Below are 21061 nucleotides of genomic sequence, written 5' to 3'. Positions count from 1 at the left end.
GAATCGAACCCGGGCCGCGGCGGTGAGAGCGCCGAATCCTAACCACTAGACCACCAGGGAGTGTTACAAATAGACCAGTAAATACAGCTGGAGTCAAATCATATGTTTTATTGGCTAGTTAATTTAATCATTTGGATTTTAGGGCGCTTTCAGACTTGTATAAAATTTGCTTTGTTCCGATGCAGACATTTTGTTACAATGTTGAATTTTCATCTTGGTTCAGTTCGCTTTCACAAGTGTGCCTATACTAAATTACATTTAGTAGCTTGTCTGTTATGTTAACATGTCTGGTTAGACATCTAAAATCAATCCTGTCTCGTAATGGTTTATCCACACTAAACGAATTGCTGTGCACATTTTTTTCAGACGTGTGATTTTTAAACTGCTAATGTTCCCTTACATCGAGGTTCCCTCACTACTACTAAGTATAGTCAAGACGTTGGCGTGAAACCAAGTATTTTTTTCCCCTATTTAGCATGTTGATAAATCCCAGCCAAAATTGTTGATGAAAAATGAAAGAGGCCGGAAATGTTTTTTTTTTTTAAAGACCAATTTATGAAGATCTCTATATATTTCTATTTAGGCCTACTCTTTAAATGTTTAGCCTGACAGTTTCTTGCAAACACGCCTGAATCTTTGTAGCTGTACGAGCTGTACCAACAGGACCTGCAGAAATAAGATGTTGCAGCCGGTGGCCGCTGAGCTTTTCAAATACCGGTGATGACCAACTGGAGGCGCCAGCGACATGTTTGTTTGAAAGGCCCACATGAGCACTCTGACGTAGGCTTGAAATCTAGCCAGGTAACGGTGTCGCTGCAAACAGGAAAATTACCTCTTTTAGTCGACTTACTTGGTGATAGTTAGAGGGACAGAAGTGTTACAATGCCGGGTAAGTTCTATTGACAACTCAAATCTTTGAAAGGAACAATGTTTAATCTTGTGACTTTATAAATGCGGTATGCTACTCTCTCTCTCTCTCTTTGTTTTGTGAAATGGTAGCCATCGCTGAATGCATTGAGTAGCTAGCTATAAGTTAATTAGTACAATTAACAAACAATATAAAGCAAATTAAGTCCATATATACTAACTTGGCAGAGTGTTTGTACAGCGCAGGGAACATGGAGGCCTAGTAATGGGTATGTGATGCAGTCGTGTAACGTTAGCTAACTCACGCATCCGTTGTGTTTCTTAATTTACTAAACGGAAGCCTTTAAAACTAACCATTTAACAGAGCTAGCACTAGTTTTTGCTTCGATATGCCAATAAACCTTGCTCTGTTAGACCAGGCAACATTTTTTTCACGCGGAAACACCGCTGTTGTGACGGCTCACTCGTGGCTCGAGCTAACACGCATAGCTTCGCAATACGCTCGCCAAACGTGAAGTTAGAACAATTGTTTAACTTGTATTATGCGAAGGCAGGAAATGTCTTTAGCAAAAGGGAGCTGTTTTAATTTGAGACACATTGTGGTTTGTACTATAGATAGTTATCCCTGGAGCCTTAGCCAGGCCTCACGTTACAATGAATCAAATCCATGTGGAGAAAGATGGTGTCGACTGACCTCCTCTTTGTCTCATTTATGCAACACAATGATAGAGATAGTAACAGATAGTTACATAATATTTAAACCATGTGCGTTATGCACTGTGTCGCGTCGCAGGTATTAGAAGAGCTTAATAGATGTTTCTGTGCCTTCAGTTTGTAATATAAAACGTCTTAAGTTGGTAGTAAGTTTCGTGTTTATGCTCGAGAGAATATCATCCAAACACGTAGGGACGAATCAATCTGGCTATGATCACAATCACATTTTCTTATGCATTATGGTTTATGTACATAGTAAATAATTCCTTTATCACGTGCACCATTAATGATTGAGGTTTTACTTATGCATGTAACATGTACTAGTTGTATGCAGTGTCCCAAAAGTATCTTGTGTGCATTGGCATCTCTTTTGTGGTGTGTGGGGGTGGGGGGGTTACTTTGTTCTTGGTTGAATAATAATATTGCATTTTACACCCACAGAACCTGCTGATATTAACAGTCCAGAGGTAGCAAAGACACCAGGAGGAGGCAGTGGGCAAGGGAAGGATGAGAATGTTGTGAATGGACACAAGGAGGGGGATGCCAACCCCTTTGCAGAGTACATGTGGATGGAGAATGAGGAGGAGTACAATAGACAGGTCAGTGTGAACATGCTATTCTTCTGAACTCAGAAGAGAATACTTTAATGCATGCTGACTGTATGTATACAGCATTCACATTTTATCGTAATTACCATAAATATGAATTTCCTAGTTGGAAATTTGACATGTATGCCCTGTCAAGTCTCATTTAAAACTGGGAAGCTCTCGGATCGTTTTGATCCCCAAGTTCTTGAGTTGTGTGTGCCATACATTTTAAACATGTAGGAGGGGGGAAACGATTGCTGCTGTGACTATTTTTTCTTTTATATTTTCCATAACTGCTACATTACCCCTTCTTGACATCAAAGCAGTGATAATTTTACATGAAAAATAATTTGAAGGGTATTCTATGTTTTATACACAGCTAAAATAGCCTGTGTTTGACTGATATTCTATAATTGTCAGCAAGCTATCTAGATGGGACAGTGACTGTTTATATGATTGTCAGTGAATGAGACACCTAACATTTTGTTTCTAAAGGGATATTTCACCCTCAAATGATTTTATCACTTACTCGCCTTCATTACCTGTATGAGTTTCCTTATTCTGTTGAACACTAAAGAAGATATTTTAAAGAATTTTGGTAATCCAACAGTTGATGGTAGCCATTGATTTTCATGTTAGAAAATAGTATATTATGGAAGTCAGTGGGTGCTGTCAACTGTCTGGTTGCCAACATTTTTTAAAATCTAATCTTTTGTGTTCAGCAGAATAAAAAAACTCACAAAAAAATGTTTGGAACAACATGAGGATGGGTAAATGAAAGTGGAATTTTAAAATGTTGCTGCTATTAGATAAGATTTTCCCAATAAATGGGCAAGAATAAACCTTGTGTCCTCCATGATACCTGTTCCAACAAATCCGACAAGCTCGTAATCACAACCTCAGAAGTGAGACATTTCCGAAAGCACATTCAGAATAATAGTATTTACAAATTGTCTGACCAATCAGAGAAGAGTAGGCTGGTGGTAAGGTGGGGTCTAGAGAGACTGAATCTAACTGTAAATTAGGTGCTGGTAAATTTGTATAGTGCGTATTTTTTTTTATTTTAAACCCTGAATGCCCCTGAATGCATGTAAAAGTAGGAGGTCTCTAGTAGGAGACCTCCAAAAATAAATAAGGAAGCTTTAAATGGCATAATGGGGCGCTTTAGTCTTTACAACAATAAACGGCATGCTTGCTTTAGTTTTATAACTGCAAGAATATTAACAATAGGTATTAAAAAAAGTCTAATCTTTTCAAATGGAGAGCATAAATACTACATTTAAGTTAATAGACTCGCTGTTTTTCTTTAATGGTTAAAAATCAAGGCTTGGTAGTTATTGATTTTAATTACATTTCCACGCATTTACGCAAATCTCAATACTCAAACAATATCGCAGAGCAGAGGAACAATTTAATTCTGCAGAGCTTGAGATCAAACTCAGTGATGCACTCAAAAAATTAGATAAATATATTAATTACAAGTTCTAAAAATTCCTTCTATGGTTTTGTTTCCAGTGTTAAAATATTAAAAACACAAATCTGAATAAGCACTGAGACAGATGTGTTTTAGGATACCACATTAGGGACTTTCACACTGGAAGATACTTTTCATAGTTCCTAGAACTTTTGGCAGAAGTACCTGGATTTTGGCGTGTTTGCACCACAGGTTCTAGCAACTCCTTTAGGGGAACTAATGTAGATCCTACTTCAGAGTAATGGGAGCAATAGAAACTTACCAGCTGATTGGCCGAGCACACACAACTCTAGCACCCGCCATTTAAAAAAAAGCTGTCTATACACACCGATTATAGACTATAGCCGCGTTTCCACCGCAGGAACTTTACCCAGGAACTTTGGGTGGTACTCGGTGTGTTTTGACCGCAGGAACCAGGGTCTAAATGAAGTTCCGGGTAAATATTTCCCCCTCCAAACGGCCCTGCTCGCCGGATAGTACTTTTTCAAAGTTCAGGAACTTTCGAGGGCAGGACTTGGGCGCTGAACATGCTGATTGGTTTAGCATTTTATTTCAACCGGCATTTTTAAAAGTCTTTTGCGAGGTTCGGTCTACGTTCAATATCAGTCTTGCTCTCTGTCTGATGGCGCGCCTTCGTCTCAGCCATCTCACGTGCAATGTCCGTAATAACTGATAATAATATATACATTGTCATTTTAAATCTAGCTTTACAAGCTTTCTGAATATGCTGCTGAATCTGCATATTAGTGCTCTTTTCTGTCATTGTTAATTTACTCTTTAGTAAACCTATACATAACCAGCAAAAGCAGCACAGCTTGAATCTCTTCCATACTTTTACATTTTTAGTCTATTTTTCACCATTCAAACGACCTGACTGATTAATTTTAAGTGTGCATCCTTACATGACGTGACAGCGTGCGCCGCGCTCATGTTGGCAAGAGAGGAAAGCTAATTTTCTAAAATTTAAACTTTTTATTTCGTAAGTTATGAAGATAATGTTGGAATAATGACACAGCGTATATTGCCCCAGGCAGTTTTTACTTTAACTGCGCCTGACAGAAGAATTTTTTCTTTTTCTTTTCTGAGATGATTATTACATGTTACAACAAATAAATAGCTTATATAATGCTGTATTAGTCCTGGTGGCCATTAAGAGTTGCTATGGCTACAGTTAACACATTCCAGCTGCTGGAGAAACCGGCGTTGACATTTTTAATGCGGCAGATAAACTGCATGTGACAAAATTATTGCGATTGAAAGTCATCACATGTAAACACCAGATCGGTTTAGATAACGTCTCATGTAAACCACTAAATCCACTAAATCTTTCAATCGGTACAAAAAATGTCATAATTTTTTGTTCATTTTTGCGGTCGCGCAAAAATGATTACTGTCCGTCAATGACTTGGAGGAGCAGTCGCGTGCAGTCCTACATCACCGGACTAATTTGCCTAATCTTCTCGGAACTTTAAATCGTGGTGGAAACACAGACAGTTGCAGGTCTGGGGGGGAGAAAAGTTCCTGTAAAAAAGTTTTTGTGACAAATTGTTCCGGGTAATTTTGGTGGAAACAGGGCTTATATATTTACTCCCGAAACTAAATCCACGAACATGGAGAGTAGTAATGGATGGACCTCTCAGCCTTTATGCTCAAGATAAAATCCAATGAAACTTTGAAGGGGCCAAGCAAAACATGATTATGTATTTCTGTTCAGCTAGTGACATTAGACAGCAACCACTCCGCGAACGCTAATAGCTGTGCTCTGGTGTTCTTAGCGGCGTCAAAATAAAGGTCTGCCGCGCTGTCAAAATAAGTCACAACAAGAAACATGGCTTGCCAGAGCCACCCTGGTGATTAGTTCCTAGAACTACCTTTTGCGAAAGCCCCCATTTATCATTCCCCTGGTTTTAAAGACAAGGCTAGTCCTAGGCTACAATGCATGTTTGAGCAGTTTTAACTAATACAGAGTTCATGCTGTTTTTTTGTTGTTTTTTTAGTCCCATTTTTGTTTGTAAACAGGTTTTGTGAAATCGCAGACAACCACTCGAAATCATAGTCACATCACTGCTCGTTCACGCGAATGACAATCACTCTTTGTAAATTATCGAAGACACGCTCTGAGAGAGCAATATACAGGGCAGCGGGAAGTTTGTGAGGAGTTCTAGACCAGAATATCAGTATTTTAATAGATGTATTTGCAATTATATCAAACAAACAAAGAACAAACATGTGCTTGACCAGCTTCAACAGCAGCACGTTGCAAAATCATTTATTTTCCTTCCAACTCTCTTTGGAACAGTGCAGAACACAGTCATTGCTTGCCGCGTCTCCTCAGTCAATTCCTCCTCAAAAATATTTTCTTTTTCTCCTTTTCACTTGGATCACAAGTTCCTTGCAGTCTCTAATTTTTAATAACAATTCCAGTCTCTCACGAGAATTCTGTACTGGCATCATCTCGCTTTGTTTCCTTGTCGCATCTCGCATATGTTTGGTTGTGAAAATAGTTGCGGACAAGACCGTTGTCTGTGATTCTTCCTATTGTAAGGTCATGCAGTGTGAAAAGAACTGTGATCTGACTACTTTGAAAATCGTGCAGTGCAAACTCTGCATAGATGGAACTTGCAGTTTGCCAAGTTGTCTCGAGTTGCACATGCAAATAATGATTTTTCTAAGGCATGTTTATAAAAGCTACTTAAATTTCCTAATTAAACTAAGGCCTAATCCTGGCTTCTTCTAAGCCCTAGCTGTGAAACCAGGCCATTATGTTAGATGCCCAATAATCAAACATTACACTAGGGTTGGGCAGTATGGTGGTATATATTAGAGCTGCAACTAACGATTATTTTTTCTGTCGACTAATCTAACGATTATTTTTTCGATTAGTCGACTAATCTAACGATTAATTTTTTTGCCCTTTGAAATTTTTCAAAATTCTGTGGCACCCCCTGGCATAAGTTACGCTAGAGGTGTAACAGTACAGACTGCTCACGGTTCACTTTGTATCACGGGTTTGGGTTCACATTTCAGTACAGTTCGGTATTTGCTATGTTCAGGGGAAAAAGGACTACTGTCAAATGAAAATAAAGAAAATAAGAACAGATAACTTAAATAGAAGCAGCAGCACAAATAAATACTATTGAGCAAAGATGAGAATAAAATAAACAATGTTTTTCAGGATTGTCAGTTAGGTCTAACATTAGTTTTTAGGTAGAGAAATGGAATTAAGTAATCAAAAGTAAAATAACCACACATTTAACTGTTTAAAATTAAAAAATAATCCTTATTAAACTTACAAAAGCTATTCAGTCAGGAGCAGTGAGTGATGTCTTTATCTTTTGTTTGACATTAAACATAGCAGTGAAGGCTACTGCCCCTTTAAGACCCACGGATGGTCGTCGTATTTTCTGTATAAAGTTCACTTAAGGCATAGAGTAGGCTATGACATTTTGACATACTTTTTGTGAGTTTGTCCGTTTAAGCACAGGATTTGAAAGATAACTCAATATTTGCGCGCTTTGGGACGAGTGCACAAAGACAGATCTTCTCATTCGAGTCTCCTGGCTACACGGGGGTGATGACGGTGAAAATGACTGCTCCTATTCGGACGTACGGCAGCACTCGCATGCGTTTTATAAAGTTTACAAAGAGAGACCGTTTTGCCCACGTTTTTCTTTTATTATCGCTGTTGTTGTAGTGTACCTGAGGAGTCAGCACGTGTATCCATCGACAGAAACATACATACAGCATTATTTTCAAGTTACAACCCATATTAAAGATGCGTCATCAGATGCGAGATGAACCGAAGTGTAAGTGCGTCCCCGCAACTTTTGCTAAGGATCCCGGTTGGGAAACACTGGTCTGTATTGATTGACACCGCGCTGGTTTGTTTAGAATTATAATGAGCGCCGTGACCGCGCGTTGCCGCGTGATGAAGGCGTGTCGCGACTGTTATTCAACTGCTCTGATTTTAAAAGCTATGTCATAGTTAATGCGCCAAAATGCAATAAAACTTGTTTTACGGTCGAATGCAACGCGTGTGTGTGAGTGAGTAAGAGACGCGCAAAAGGGCGGAGAGAGAAGTTAAGGAAATGCAGCTAAACGAATATGCGTGCGTCTTTTAAATAGCGTAAAAATGAATGAATGACGAATGTGGCGGCCGTTATTGATTATGTGGCAGTCCGCCACAAATTAGTCTATGTGTGGGAAACACTGTTTGGCCTCTGTTTAAAGTATTCCCATACTTTTGATATTCGCGGTCTAGGTTTTTGTGATAGAACCAGGAGCAGAAGCCAACATTACGCGAGATGAACGTCTGACACGACGCGTCGACGCATTTCACGAACGTCGACGTATTTCCGTAGTCGACGTCATCGATGACGTCAACGCGTCGTTGCAGCACTAGTATATATCATTACCACAGTATAAAATGCCAACCGTAACCAATTTTTAAAAGCTATACCGCGAGTTGTCAAAGAAACATGGAGAAAGACAGACGAGCCAATCAGGGGGATCCACAAAGTAACTATTTTCTGAAAGGTTGTTAATGACATATTGTCGGAACAAAGGCTGCAGCAATCAACTGCGTGAGCAGTGCAGCGCCTGGACAATTTAGAGGAGCGCACATGCTCGCAATGGGGATACTTGACGACAACAGTTAATATGTAAGGGATAATCCACGGCTAGCCATGCATTAAAGGATTTTAAAGCACGACATAGAGGCGAAGAACTGCCCGATGCAAGTAGGTTGTGTGTTTAAAATAATTTAAACAAATATAATTTTACAATAAATAAAATACAATAATTTTTTATATGAACAATGTTTTTATATGAATGAATTATTACATTTATTTAAGTTCATTGTTAAAAGAGAGACCGAGAACTGAAAGCAAAAGATCAGCGAGAGAGAGAGAATGCGTGCACAATCTCGTCTTTACGTCAGTCTGAAGATCCCGTCATTGCTTAAGCATATAGTGAACATAGGCTAACTCAATGATTATTTAATTTAAATTTATTTTTGAATGACAGGCAACACTGACAGTGACAAGGCAATCTTTATTTGAACTAATCATGTAATCTATTTAAATGAATCATGTCGTGTGAAATAAAACCACCATCTTTAACCACAGTTTAGGCTACTATAAAGACACATTACGTTTAATGCATTAAATTACATAATGATAATAAAATAAAATAAAATAAAACAGTTGGAAATGTAGTTTTTGGCTATTGTTTTTGTGAAATTAGACATTGAAGAAGTAGGAGGTGAAATGTGTGAGCTGGGTTGTTGAGGTTCTAGATGTCATTGTCGCAATGTCAGTATGTCATGCAAAATTTAAGTTTTACACTAACGGACGCGACTAGTGTTTTTGTTATTCGTAGTGACCCATGAAGATTTATTGTGTTTTTCCTAGAATGGGTGACAAATGCTATTACAAAACATTCAGTAGCACATGCCAATCAAATACAGACATGACAAATAACATGTTTAAAAAAAATAATACTGACTTTAATTTTTATTGACATCTAAAATATAACAAAATTAGGCTAATTATTTAGAATTTTGTTACGTTAGTATAGGTGTTCGAGTAGTCTGTCAGTCTACTGGAGGTGTCACGACTTTTTTCTGTAAAAAAAAAAAAAAAAAAGACTTAGCGACATGTTCCGCAACTCGGTGTCTTTCAGGTGTGTGCCAGTATGTGTCGCGATAATGTCATTGACACATGCCAATGAAGACCGCATGTTCCACGGATGTGCCAGCCAAATACGTGCATAGTCATAGATATGTACACGTGTGTGTGTGTGTGTGTATGTATATATATATATATATATATATATATATATATATATATATATATATATATATATATATATATATATATATATATATAAAATATCTATGCTCATAGTGATGTGCCATTGGCTTCTGTGTGTCACATGTCATGTCACTTAATGACTGTAACGTTATATGTATACATATCTATGGTTGATACTGTCACTCTGTTTGTAAGCGTTACTATGGTTACTAGGGATGGGCATTTTCCCAAAATATTGCATTAGAATATTTGGGCTCATAAAAATCGAATATTCGTTTATTTAAATTAGTATTTTGAGAAAATGAGAGATGTTTCTTTCTTTTTTTTCTCTCAACATGTCGTCACCATTTCTGAACAAGCTTATGATTTGGCAATGTACACAACACGCTTATGTTATATCTTAAGGTTTTTAAAACATTAAACAGTGTGTAAAAAAATTCCTAAAGAACAAAAGCATTATAAGCTCAAGGAGCACGAGCAGAAAGAAACACTTATAAAGCAGAGCGCGTCAGTTAGCGTGCAGAACGTACACACACACACACACGTCAATAGGCTATATAGCCTACCGACCTGTGTGTGTGTGTGTTTGATATGGCTGATGTGTTTACTTTGTATTGTTTCACATTTTCATGTAGAGAGAAACTATAATATTATTGGATTATGATATTATTCTCGGGTGAGAAAATGCGCCACTGACAGGCGTTGCGGAGACAAAGATAACGGTTAAGTGAAGTCTGAGTGAAGAACTTTGTGTTTTCTGTTCATAAACCCTCAAAGAGCTTTAAAGGAAGCATTTGTCTCGAGATCATTTTGCTATCATAAGTTATCTCGCTCTTACTCGGGGTACAGATGAGCTTACCTGCACTCCTGAGCAGTGATCGCTCATTCCACTGGTGTTTGGATTTCATGTGATTCTCGTTTGTGGTGGTGATATTATTATAACAGAATTGAGTGTTTAAACAGACCATGGTATATCTATCCCAATGAATAGAAATATCCTTAAATAATGTATAGTTATCAGTATGTTTCAGTTTCTTATGTGTGCAGTTGCTTTTTACACACGCAAATATCCTGCTTGTTTAAGCGAATATACCAGATTTCCTCAAATAAAAGCCTGTAGTCAATTAAACGCCGAGCCTCTGATAGTGGCCGGGGGCGTGGTCAGCACGAACAAATAAAGGCCGGGGGAAAATGAGTGGATAATCTCCTAAATACCGTTAATTTAATGTAAAACCATCCTGATGCCACGCGCCCCGATGCGAGTCATGCCAGTGCGATACACACTAATCCTTGTCTCTTATAGTTAACCTAAAAACTTTACAGGGATTGCTTTGTAAATTAAATTGAGAATATAACAGATGCATGTGCCATTTTGAATAGGCTACTGTAGTCTATGAGAGATCCGAAGTCTGTGAAAATGCCGTGTCAGGCAGGCTACAGATATCGATCTTCACAATGCGTGCGCCTCAATCTGCTCCGTCAGTAGTTAGGGCACTGATCAGGGAGTCAGTCCTTTGACTTACCGGTATGTCCTGATCAGTGCCCTGACTACTGAACTAGGGAGCTGATTAAGACGCACCTAATATTAGCCTCTCATCTCTTTTATGTCTTAAGGTGGTCGCACCCAAGCCTCGAATCTCAGCTCCGTTGACTGCGCGCGCTCCTCCCCAAACGGACGAGGCGTTTATACTTGACGTGCTTGCCGTTGTGCTATTCTAATGACAGAGGGCGATTCGGAGTAATTGTTCTTCTATAAACCAACAGTAAAAAGCCGCGAGTAGAAGTGAGCTAACATGCACATGTGATGATGATTATTTTAGTACATTTCACCAATACCGCAAAAGAATCGTGTAATACTCAGTAAACCATGGCTGGATATTATTACTTGTGACATGAGGACAAAATATGCACTAAAGCCTAGTTCAGACTGCACGATTTTCAAACTCATCGGGTCACTGCTCTATTCACACTGCATGACTATCTGGGGTATCATTCAGTCACTGCTGTGTTCACACTGCACGATGGTTTGAAGACAGAGGAGTTCACACTGCATGACTGAACAAGAGGAAGAGTCGCCGACAACTCTCTCTCTCTCCCGTGCGCAAACTACGTTTCCCAACTACACGTGCGATGTGACAAGTAAACAACGCGAGATCACACGTGCGTCAGACCGGAGTTCTCGCGCGAGACTTTGAATTGTTGTTTAAAATGATAAACTGCACAACGTTTGCTTCAAACTGTATGTGCGCTGATTTGTGGAGAAAAAGAAAAAAAAGATTATGGCGGAAGAAATTGTTGGAGAGACAGAGGGAGCCAGGATTGTGTTCTGCAAAGACAGTTTGAGGTAAATAAACTATTTTGTAATGTGCTGCTGCTGTGGCTGGATGTGCAAATGTTTGGCCTTTGTTTCTGTTTGATAAAACTGTAAATATATCTATTAAAATACTGAAATTCTGCTCTATAACTCCTCCCTGAACGTCCTGCTGCCCTGTATCTCACTCTCTCATTGGCTGTCGGTCATCGCCGATGTAATTTTCAGTCAGAACGCTGTTCACACAGCAGGAGTTTGAATCGCCGACAGGTCCAGATATTTAGCATGCCAAATATCTCACCGGCGTCGGCGACTCGTTGGCGATTCTCTCTGATCGCGTCTTTGATTATTCACACTGCGTGATTGTCACTCGCGTGCACGAGCACCGATTTGCCTGTGATCTCGGGTATTTGTCGGCGATTTCGCAAAACCTGTCGGCGACTCAAAATCGGGGCAAAAATCGGGCAGTCTGAACTAGGCTTAAATTAACAATCTCTTAAATATTTCCTAATTTCACTAAACTGTAATGTCGTGTTTTATTTATTTGCTTAAACCTGGATCTTTATTTAAAATGGCTTATTTCTGCTTTTGTAGACTCATTCAGTAAATATAAGCACCTAATTTGTATGTGCAAACTGGGGGCCGGTGTGATGAGGTCATGCTCGGCTAGATTCGCAGAGAACTTGTTCATCTTCGGATGTGGAGCTGCGCGCGGAGTTACAAAAAATGCGCATTTTCTTGTATGATATTTTTGCGAATGTTTCCTAAAAAAATCAATGGTATTTGTCCACTGGAAAGATCACTTTAAATTGAAAACGGTGTACATAAAGCAATTATATTTCAAACAGATGGAATTAGAAATACAGGCATGCCCCCAATAAAAGCCTGCTTCAAATAAAAGCTGGTCCCCTTCGGCAGTTCAGGTAAATAAAGGCCCCGGTCTTTATTTGAGGAATTACAGTATATAATCCTGTATCTGAGGCAAAATTACTAAATCTTGAGTGCAACAGCGCGCATTATATTTTTCTAACTCAAAACAGATCGGCCACTAATTGGAACCAGCTAATTCGATACACCTCTCACTCGTTTGATACGCTTCCCACTCTTGATTTAAAGCTTTAATGAAGGGTTAAGCATACATGGCAAAAATTTTACCAGGGAAAATATTTAACCAATATAACTAGTGTTATTAATTAATATCTTATAAAATTATTTGGTAGAACATGGCAGGTGAGAAAGGTACACTTTCTTTCACACAGACCACTCGCTGACATAACGTGTGCAACATCTGTATCCTTGTGAATGTAAGGTATTACAAAAACGTAGGTATAATTCAAATGGATAACGAATTTATTTTAGTGAGACCTTTAATTTTGTTGCAGTGAAATTGTGATTATGCAGAATTGCCTATAAAATGCAACACTTCGTTTATTTTGCATTGTATTCAGTGATGGCAGAATCATGAAAAAATGACTGTGATGAACTCACACCTCTGACCGTCTGATTTGTATTCACATTTGCAATTCAAATTTCTACATCCATTTGCAGTGGGTTAGTCTTCATCTCTAACCATACAGCTAGTTAGAAGAATTACCGTAATGACTCCGTAAGGGCACCTTGCAATTTCATACATGTTTTGATGGATCTGATGTCTTGCTGCAGGTGGAAGAGGAGCTCTTGGAGCAGGAGTTTCTTGAACGCTGCTTCCAGGAGATGTTGGAGGAGGAGGATCAGGATTGGTTCATTCCTGCCAGAGACCTTCCTCCTGGAGTAGGGCAGATCCAACAGCAGCTTAGCGGGTTGTCGGTCAGTGACGGAAACGCAGAAGACATCGCAGTAAGTGTAAAGGCAATCTCACATCCTTCCTGAAAGGAAACCTCTTTGTAGACCTCAAATAAACTTTGGTGATATTGTACTCATGTGTGCTTCGTCTCTTTTCTTTCACAGCGCAAGAGCAGCTTGAACCCAGAGGCCAAGGAGTTCGTTCCAGGAGTGAAATACTAGAGACCCTCCAGTTAGGGGCTCCTTTATAGAGACTTTATGTGACCGCTGGAGGCCAGGGGTCACCCTCACACATACTTCAATCTTCCTGGGGTTGTGTGGGGCTTGATGGGGTGGGGCTTGTGGGTGGGGGGGCGGGGGTGCTGGATGCTCTTCTATAAGCTTTTTATTTCCGTCTGTCTCCATGTATAACGTGGGCGGGTTGCTCCGTGTAATGTTCCTATTGGACCGCTGCAGATTGTGACTAGTTCTCCTGGAAGATCTTTGTATTAATCTCAGAGGAACAGTTATGTGAGTTCCACTATTGTGATAGTGACTAGCAATTTGTCCCCGTGTCATTGCCATTTTTCTTTTTTTCCTGTCTTCTCTTTTATTTTCTTTAAAAGGAAGTTTGGCGGGGAGGTGTGTGTCATAAGAGTGGGAGGGGAAAGGGCTGGGACAAAGGAAACCTGACAGTACAAGGACCGTTGACAGGTGGACCATTCTTTGATGGACAGAACTGGTGGCAGCTGACAACTTTTGAGGGATTTTCACAGAAACATTTTTTTTGTTTCTTTTCTCCTTCCTCCGTTGAAGTTCTGTCACAGTGTGCAACATGCATTAACAAAAATGGAAAAAAATCAAATAAAACAAGCAGGTTCCCTCTTGGACTTCTTGTTCTGTCCCATGATGTTTGATTGTGTTTGTGATTTTTATGTAATGTAAACTAAACCTCAGTCTTGACAGTTCTCAACCCCAAAGTTTTACTTCATTAAATGCTGTAGCATCATAGCACCATTGTTTTGTTTTGACTAACATGCTGTTAAGCATATCCGATTTGTTTTCATCTGGTGTCAGATTAGATTAGCAGTATTAGACCAGTGAGATGTTGCAGTGCTTTATGCAAACCAGATTGATTATTTGTTCTTGGCGGTTTGGGCCTGCCGAGGTTTAAATGAATCAGTTGGTGAGCTAAATTATTGCAAAATTTAATTAAATTAAAAAAAAGCATGCAGCTACAGATGCATGGTTCCTTTCAGAATAATTTACTGTTTATTTGCTGGCATTTGTCACATTTTTTTTTTTTTTTAATGGACACATGCAGTATATTGTAAATTGTAGTAGCTATTCTTGTTGACCACATTGAAATGAGGGTTTTCCTAGGGTCAGGAAAATTTTACACCATTGATTGGCTACTGTAAACATTAGTTCAAAGCCACTCAAAAGGCAAATGTTACATTTATGACTTTACATTTTAATATGTATTTGCTTAGCGCACACACTATGGATTCCAGGTATAACTGCTGACAGAAGAAAGGCCATGTGCAGCTTAATCAAACATTGTCATAGAAAAACTGCTCCACCTTTTGTAACGAGGCTTTTTTTTGGACTTATATGGGCAAAGAATGTTTCATATTAACATTCCATATTCTTTTCATGGATTTTAATATATATATTTTACTCATATTTTTGGTTTCTTGCATCCCTTGTTTCTTTGCCCTTTTTTAACCTTTAAGTTGTTAATATTAAGTTGATGGGTTATTGTAAATTTCCTGTTAAGGTCATTCACCATGAATTTATAAATCAAGATGCATTGTCCCATAAGTTATGTTCTGATACTTTCAGGTAGTTATTTTAACATAAAATCTTGTATTTCCTGCATTAAGTTTTGTCCAATTTTCCCTTACAGTATAAGTTTCACTGAAAGTCTAGTGTGGTGTGCAACTGAAGCTATGAGGAATGACCTGTATGAAGTGCTGATCAAGAGTCTGGACATGCTGCTGGGGTTCTTTACAGCTATCAGAATCCTATGGCATTTAATTGTTGTTGCAATAATTCATTTATGTCAGAGGATGATTGCAGGTTTATGTGTTTGATCCTTCATTAAGTAATAGTGGGAAATATGTGTTTGTGAATGAATGACCAAGTGTTTTTAGACTATTGCTCACTTCAACACACATTAGATAATACTTTGTCTGTGTGACTGCATGAGTTTATGTCTGGGTTCCAGTCTAAGCATGTAAATAGTTATGTGCTTTGGAAACTGTACAGGAAGGTTGTAGCCAGCTGTGTATTTTCCTTTGTGTTCAAAAGGATCATCAAAGAAAAGTACTATACTTTGTGCATGCTTTAATTCTAATGTATTGTGTCTACAATATATATAATTGTTCATATCTTAATTGTTCTCTCTGAAAACATGCTCACATAGATTGTTATAAAGAAGTTATATTTATATAGTTATATACAGTAAATGGGTACAATGGGGCTAAATACCTCAGCACCTATTTATATATATATACGGTCTTGTTCAAAATAATAGCAGTATAATGTGACTAACCAGAATAATCAAGGTTTTTAGTATATTTTTTATTGCTACGTGGCAAACAAGTTACCAGTAGGTTCAGTAGATTGTCAGAAAACAAACAAGACCCAGGATTCATGATATGCACGCTCTTAAGGCTGTGCAATTGGGCAATTAGTTGAAAGGGGTGTGTTCAAAAAAATAGCAGTGTCTACCTTTGACTGTACAAACTCAAAACTATTTTGTACAAACATTTTTTTTTTCTGGGATTTAGCAATCCTGTGAATCACTAAACTAATATTTAGTTGTATGACCACAGTTTTTTAAAACTGCTTGACATCTGTGTGGAATGGAGTCAACCAACTTGTGGCACCTCTCAGCTGTTCCACTCCATGATTCTTTAACAACATTCCACAATTCATTCACATTTCTTGGTTTTGCTTCAGAAACAGCATTTTTGATATCACCCCACAAGTTCTCAATTGGATTAAGGTCTGGAGATTGGGCTGGCCACTCCATAACATTAATTTTGTTGGTTTGGAACCAAGACTTTGCCCGTTTACTAGTGTGTTTTGGGTCATTGTCTTGTTGAAACAACCGTTTCAAGGGCATGTCCTCTTCAGCATAGGGCAACATGACCTCTTCAAGTATTTTAACATATGCAAACTGATCCATGATCCCTGGTATGCGATAAATAGGCCCAACACCATAGTAGGAGAAACATGCCCATATCATGATGCTTGCACCTCCATGCTTCACTGTCTTCACTGTGTACTGTGGCTTGAATTCAGAGTTTGGGGGTCGTCTCACAAACTGCCTGTGGCCCTTGGACCCAAAAAGAACAATTTTACTCTCATCAGTCCACAAAATGTTCCTCCATTTCCCTTTAGGCCAGTTGATGTGTTCTTTGGCAAATTGTAACCTCTTCTGCACATGCCTTTTTTTTAACAGAGGGACTTTGCGGGGGATTCTTGAAAATAGATTAGCTTCACACAGACGTCTTCTAACTGTCACAGTACTTACAGGTAACTCCAGACTGTCTTTGATCATCCTGGAGGTGATCATTGGCTGAGCCTTTGCCATTCTGGTTATTCTTCTATCCATTTTGATGGTTGTCTTCCGTTTTCTTCCACGTCTCTCTGGTTTTGCTCTCCATTTTAAGGCATTGGAGATCATTTTAGCTGAACAGCCTATCATTTTTTGCACCTCTTTATAGGTTTTCCCCTCTCTAATCAACTTTTTAATCAAAGTACGCTGTTCTTCTGAACAATGTCTTGAACAACTCATTTTCCTCAGCTTTCAAATGCATGTTCAACAAGTGTTGGCTTCATCCTTAAATAGGGGCCACCTGATTCACACCTGTTTCTTCACAAAATTGATGACCTCAGTGATTGAATGCCACACTGCTATTTTTTTGAACACACCCCTTTCAACTAATTCAACTTATTGCCCAATTGCACAGCCTTAAGAGCGTGCATATCATGAATGCTGGGTCTCATTTGTTTTCTGAGAATCTACTGAACCTACTGGTAACTTGTTTGCCACTTAGCAATAAAAAATATACTAAAAACCTTGATTATTCTGGTTAGTCACATTGTACTGCTATTATTTTGAACAAGTATATATATATGTGTGTGTGTGTGTGTATATATGTGTATATATATATGTGTGTGTGTGTATATATATATATATATATATATACAGAGCCTTGCAAAAGTATTCAGCCCCCTTGAACTTTGTGACCTTTTGCCACATTTCATGCTTCAAACATGATATGAAACTGTACATTTTTCTGAAGAATCAACAAGTGGGACACAATCATGAAGTGGAATGAACTTTTTTAACCAATCAAAAACTGAAAAATTGGGCGTGTAAAAATTATTCGGCCCCCTTAAGTTAATACTTTGTAGCACCACATTTTGCTGCGATAACAGCTGTAAGTCGCTTGGGGTATGTCTCTATCAGTTTTGCACATCAAGAGACTTACATTTTTGCCCATTCCTCCTTGCAGAACAGCTCAAGCTCAGTGAGGTTGGATGGAGAGTGTTTGTGAACAGCAGTTTTCAGTTCTTTCCACAGATTCTCGATTGGATTCAGGTCTGGACTTTGACTTGGCCATTCGAACACCTGGATATGTTTATTTTTGAACCATTCCATTGTAGATTTTGCTTTATGTTAGGGATCATTGTCTTGTTGGAAGACAAATCTCCGTCCCAGTCTCAGGTCTTTTGCAGACTCCATCAGGTTTTCTTCCAGAATGGTCCTGTATTTGGCTCCATCCATCTTCCCATCAATTTTAACCATCTTCCCTGTTCCTGCTGAAGAAAGCAGGCCCAAACCATGATGCTGCCACCACCATGTTTGACAGTGGGGATGGTGTGTTCAGGGTGATGAGCTGTGTTGCTTTTACGCCAAACATAACGTTTTGCATTGTTGCCAAAAAGTTCAATTTGGGTTTCATCTGACCAGAGCACCTTCTTCCACATGTTTGGTGTGTCTCCCAGGTGGTTTGTGGCAATCTTTAAACAACACTTTTTATGGATATCTTTAAGAAATGGCTTTCTTCTTGCCACTCTTCCATAAAGGCCAGATTTGTGCAGTATACGACTGATTGTTGTCCTATGGACAGAGTCTCCCACCTCAGCTGTAGATCTCTGCAGTTCATCCAGAGTGATCATGGGCCTCTTGGCTTCATCTCTGATCAGTCTTCTCCTTGTATGAGCTGAAAGTTTAGAGGGACGGCCAGGTCTTGGTAGATTTGCAATGGTCTGATACTCCTTCCATTTCAATATTATCGCTTGCACAGTGCTCCTTTGGATGTTTAAAGCTTGGAAAATCTTTTTGTATCCAAATCCGGCTTTAAACTTCTCCACAACAGTATCTCGGACCTGCCTGGTGTGTTCCTTGTTCTTCATGATGCTCTTTGCGCTTTAAACGGACCTCTGAGACTATCACAGTACAGGTGCATTTATACAGAGACTTGATTACACACAGGTGGATTCTATTTATCATCATTAGTCACTTAGGTCAACATTGAATCATTCAGAGATCCTCACTGAACTTCTGGAGAGAATATATATATATATATATATATATATATATATATATATATATATATATATATATATATATATATACACACACACACACACACACACATACATACAGGTCCTTCTCTAAAAATTAGCATCAATAAGTTTATTATTTTCCATAATATAATGATAAAAATGAAACTTTCATATATTTTAGATTCATTGCACACCAACCCATTTCAGGTCTTTTATTGTTTTAATACTGATGATTTTGGCATACAGCTCATGAAATCCTCATGAAAACCAAAAAAAATTAGCATATCATGAAAAGAAACACTCAGTTTCAGTCAATCTCATGTCAGTCTTGAGTACCTATAGAGTAGTATTGCATCCTTCATATCTCCGAAAAGTCTTTAGTTTTGTTACATTTATAAAAGAAATATAGGCTGTACCGAGTCTTTCCGGAAAAAAACGAGGGCCTGGAGGCGTATCGTGTGGGCGGAGCTAAAGAATGACGAGTGCGCACAAAGCGGTGACGTCCTCAAGTTACCCTAAATCAGATTCAACTAATACAGATATGATCCTGAATCAGATCCGGAGGCTGAAATAAATTGAACAGGAGAAGCAACAACGAGAAGCAGGACGTCGTCTCTGTGGTATGTACTGTATTTAGTGGCCTGTCAACATTTGTGTGTGTTTACTCGCAGTTTATGAGGACATGATTTGGTTTATGGACTATTGCAACTAAACATTAGCAGTAGCAAGCAAAACAGTTTTGCTTGTTAGACTAGTGTAACGTTATACATAGAACAACAATGGAGTAACCGTTAGCGCATTTGAATGAAGAAGCACGCTTTGTGAGAACGCTAGGTTTAAGTTTGGGTGGTTTTACAATAAACAAACTGACACCTATATTGGTCAGCTAAACAAATGTGTTTAAACACACACCTTAGATTGCATGCTCCATTGATAAATTAACTAACGTTATACACAATCGTGTTGTTTACTGACGTTTACTTACGCGACGATAGCCAACAACATTTACATTTGAAGCAGTTTTACTCACCGCCTTTTTCCAAAGCACGACCGTGAAGCTTTATCGCTGGGACCGCTCCGTCAAAAACACACTTCTTTGGTAACTGTTGATTTCGTGAAGTCCTGACAGCAGTGACCGTGGAGATCCACTTTTGCGACGCGACTGAAGCGAGATGTTGTGAAGCCTCCCGTCATTTCTGCCTTCAAAGCGGTTCAAATGCAGCGCTGCCTTCCCGTAATGCTGTGCTGAAGCGTTGAAGTCGCTTGATGTCACCCATAGGAATAAAGTGGAGCGCGGCGTGACCATAGGGCACGACAGAAGTGTTGCACGGAGGAGTGGATCTGCACCTTGAGAGCAGTGTTTATGGACGTGCATTTGCTCTCTCGCTCTAGTCACGCACGCGCGCACACTTCCGGGAGAAGAGCCCGTACGGTCCATAAAGGGACATTCCGCTCTGTCGACGTCAAGCGGACCCGTACTCGAAAAAAACTCTCCGAAACTTGTGAGAAACCGGAAGGAGTTTTTTTGACACAGAAATACTCCATCAAACGTCCAACTTAGTTTTTGAAACTTTATCTATGTTTAGGATGGGAATCCAAATGTAAAAAGCTCGGTATGCATGAGACAGCATTTCACCCCCCCCCCCCCCCCCCCCCTTTAAGGCCGCTATCGAACCATCCTGGACCTCCATAACACCTCAGCAGTGCCACAGGCTGATCGCCTCCATGCCACGCCGCATTGAAGCAGTCATTTCTAAAAGGATTCCCGACCAAGTATTGAGTGCATAACTGAACATAATTATTTCAAGGTTGACTTTTTTTAATTAAAAACACTTTTCTTTTATTGGTCGGATGAAATGTGCTAATTTTTTCTAAGGTTTTCATGAACTGTATGCCAAAATTATCAGTATTAAAACAATACAAGACCTGAAATATTTCAGTTGGT

At 39.0% G+C, this 21061-nt stretch overlaps 1 protein-coding gene across 1 annotated transcript; it reads left to right on the top strand.

Annotated features, from left to right (window-relative positions):
• The first annotated feature begins 730 nt into the window (after nt 1–730).
• paip2b (poly(A) binding protein interacting protein 2B) lies at nt 731–13823 on the top strand. Its single transcript, XM_067442664.1, has 4 exons — nt 731–889; nt 2023–2180; nt 13429–13602; nt 13714–13823. Exons 1-4 carry the CDS (start codon nt 883–885, stop codon nt 13768–13770), a joined length of 396 nt encoding a protein of 131 aa, XP_067298765.1. The 5' UTR covers nt 731–882; the 3' UTR covers nt 13771–13823.
• The last annotated feature ends 7238 nt before the right edge of the window (nt 13824–21061 follow it).

This window comes from Pseudorasbora parva, chromosome 4, assembly GCF_024679245.1.
Source record: "Pseudorasbora parva isolate DD20220531a chromosome 4, ASM2467924v1, whole genome shotgun sequence".
Lineage (NCBI taxonomy): Eukaryota > Metazoa > Chordata > Actinopteri > Cypriniformes > Gobionidae > Pseudorasbora > Pseudorasbora parva.
Note: the sequence above shows the minus strand (reverse complement) of the source record. Positions and strands in the feature narration are given on the sequence as shown.

What these genes read in the sequence shown, in the direction of transcription:
- paip2b (XM_067442664.1), top strand. An exon ending in AGGAGGAGTACAATAGACAG is followed by an intron (nt 2,181 to 13,428) that starts GTCAGTGTGAAC and finishes GTCTTGCTGCAG; the next exon opens with GTGGAAGAGGAGCTCTTGGA. An exon ending in GAAACGCAGAAGACATCGCA is followed by an intron (nt 13,603 to 13,713) that starts GTAAGTGTAAAG and finishes TTTCTTTCACAG; the next exon opens with CGCAAGAGCAGCTTGAACCC.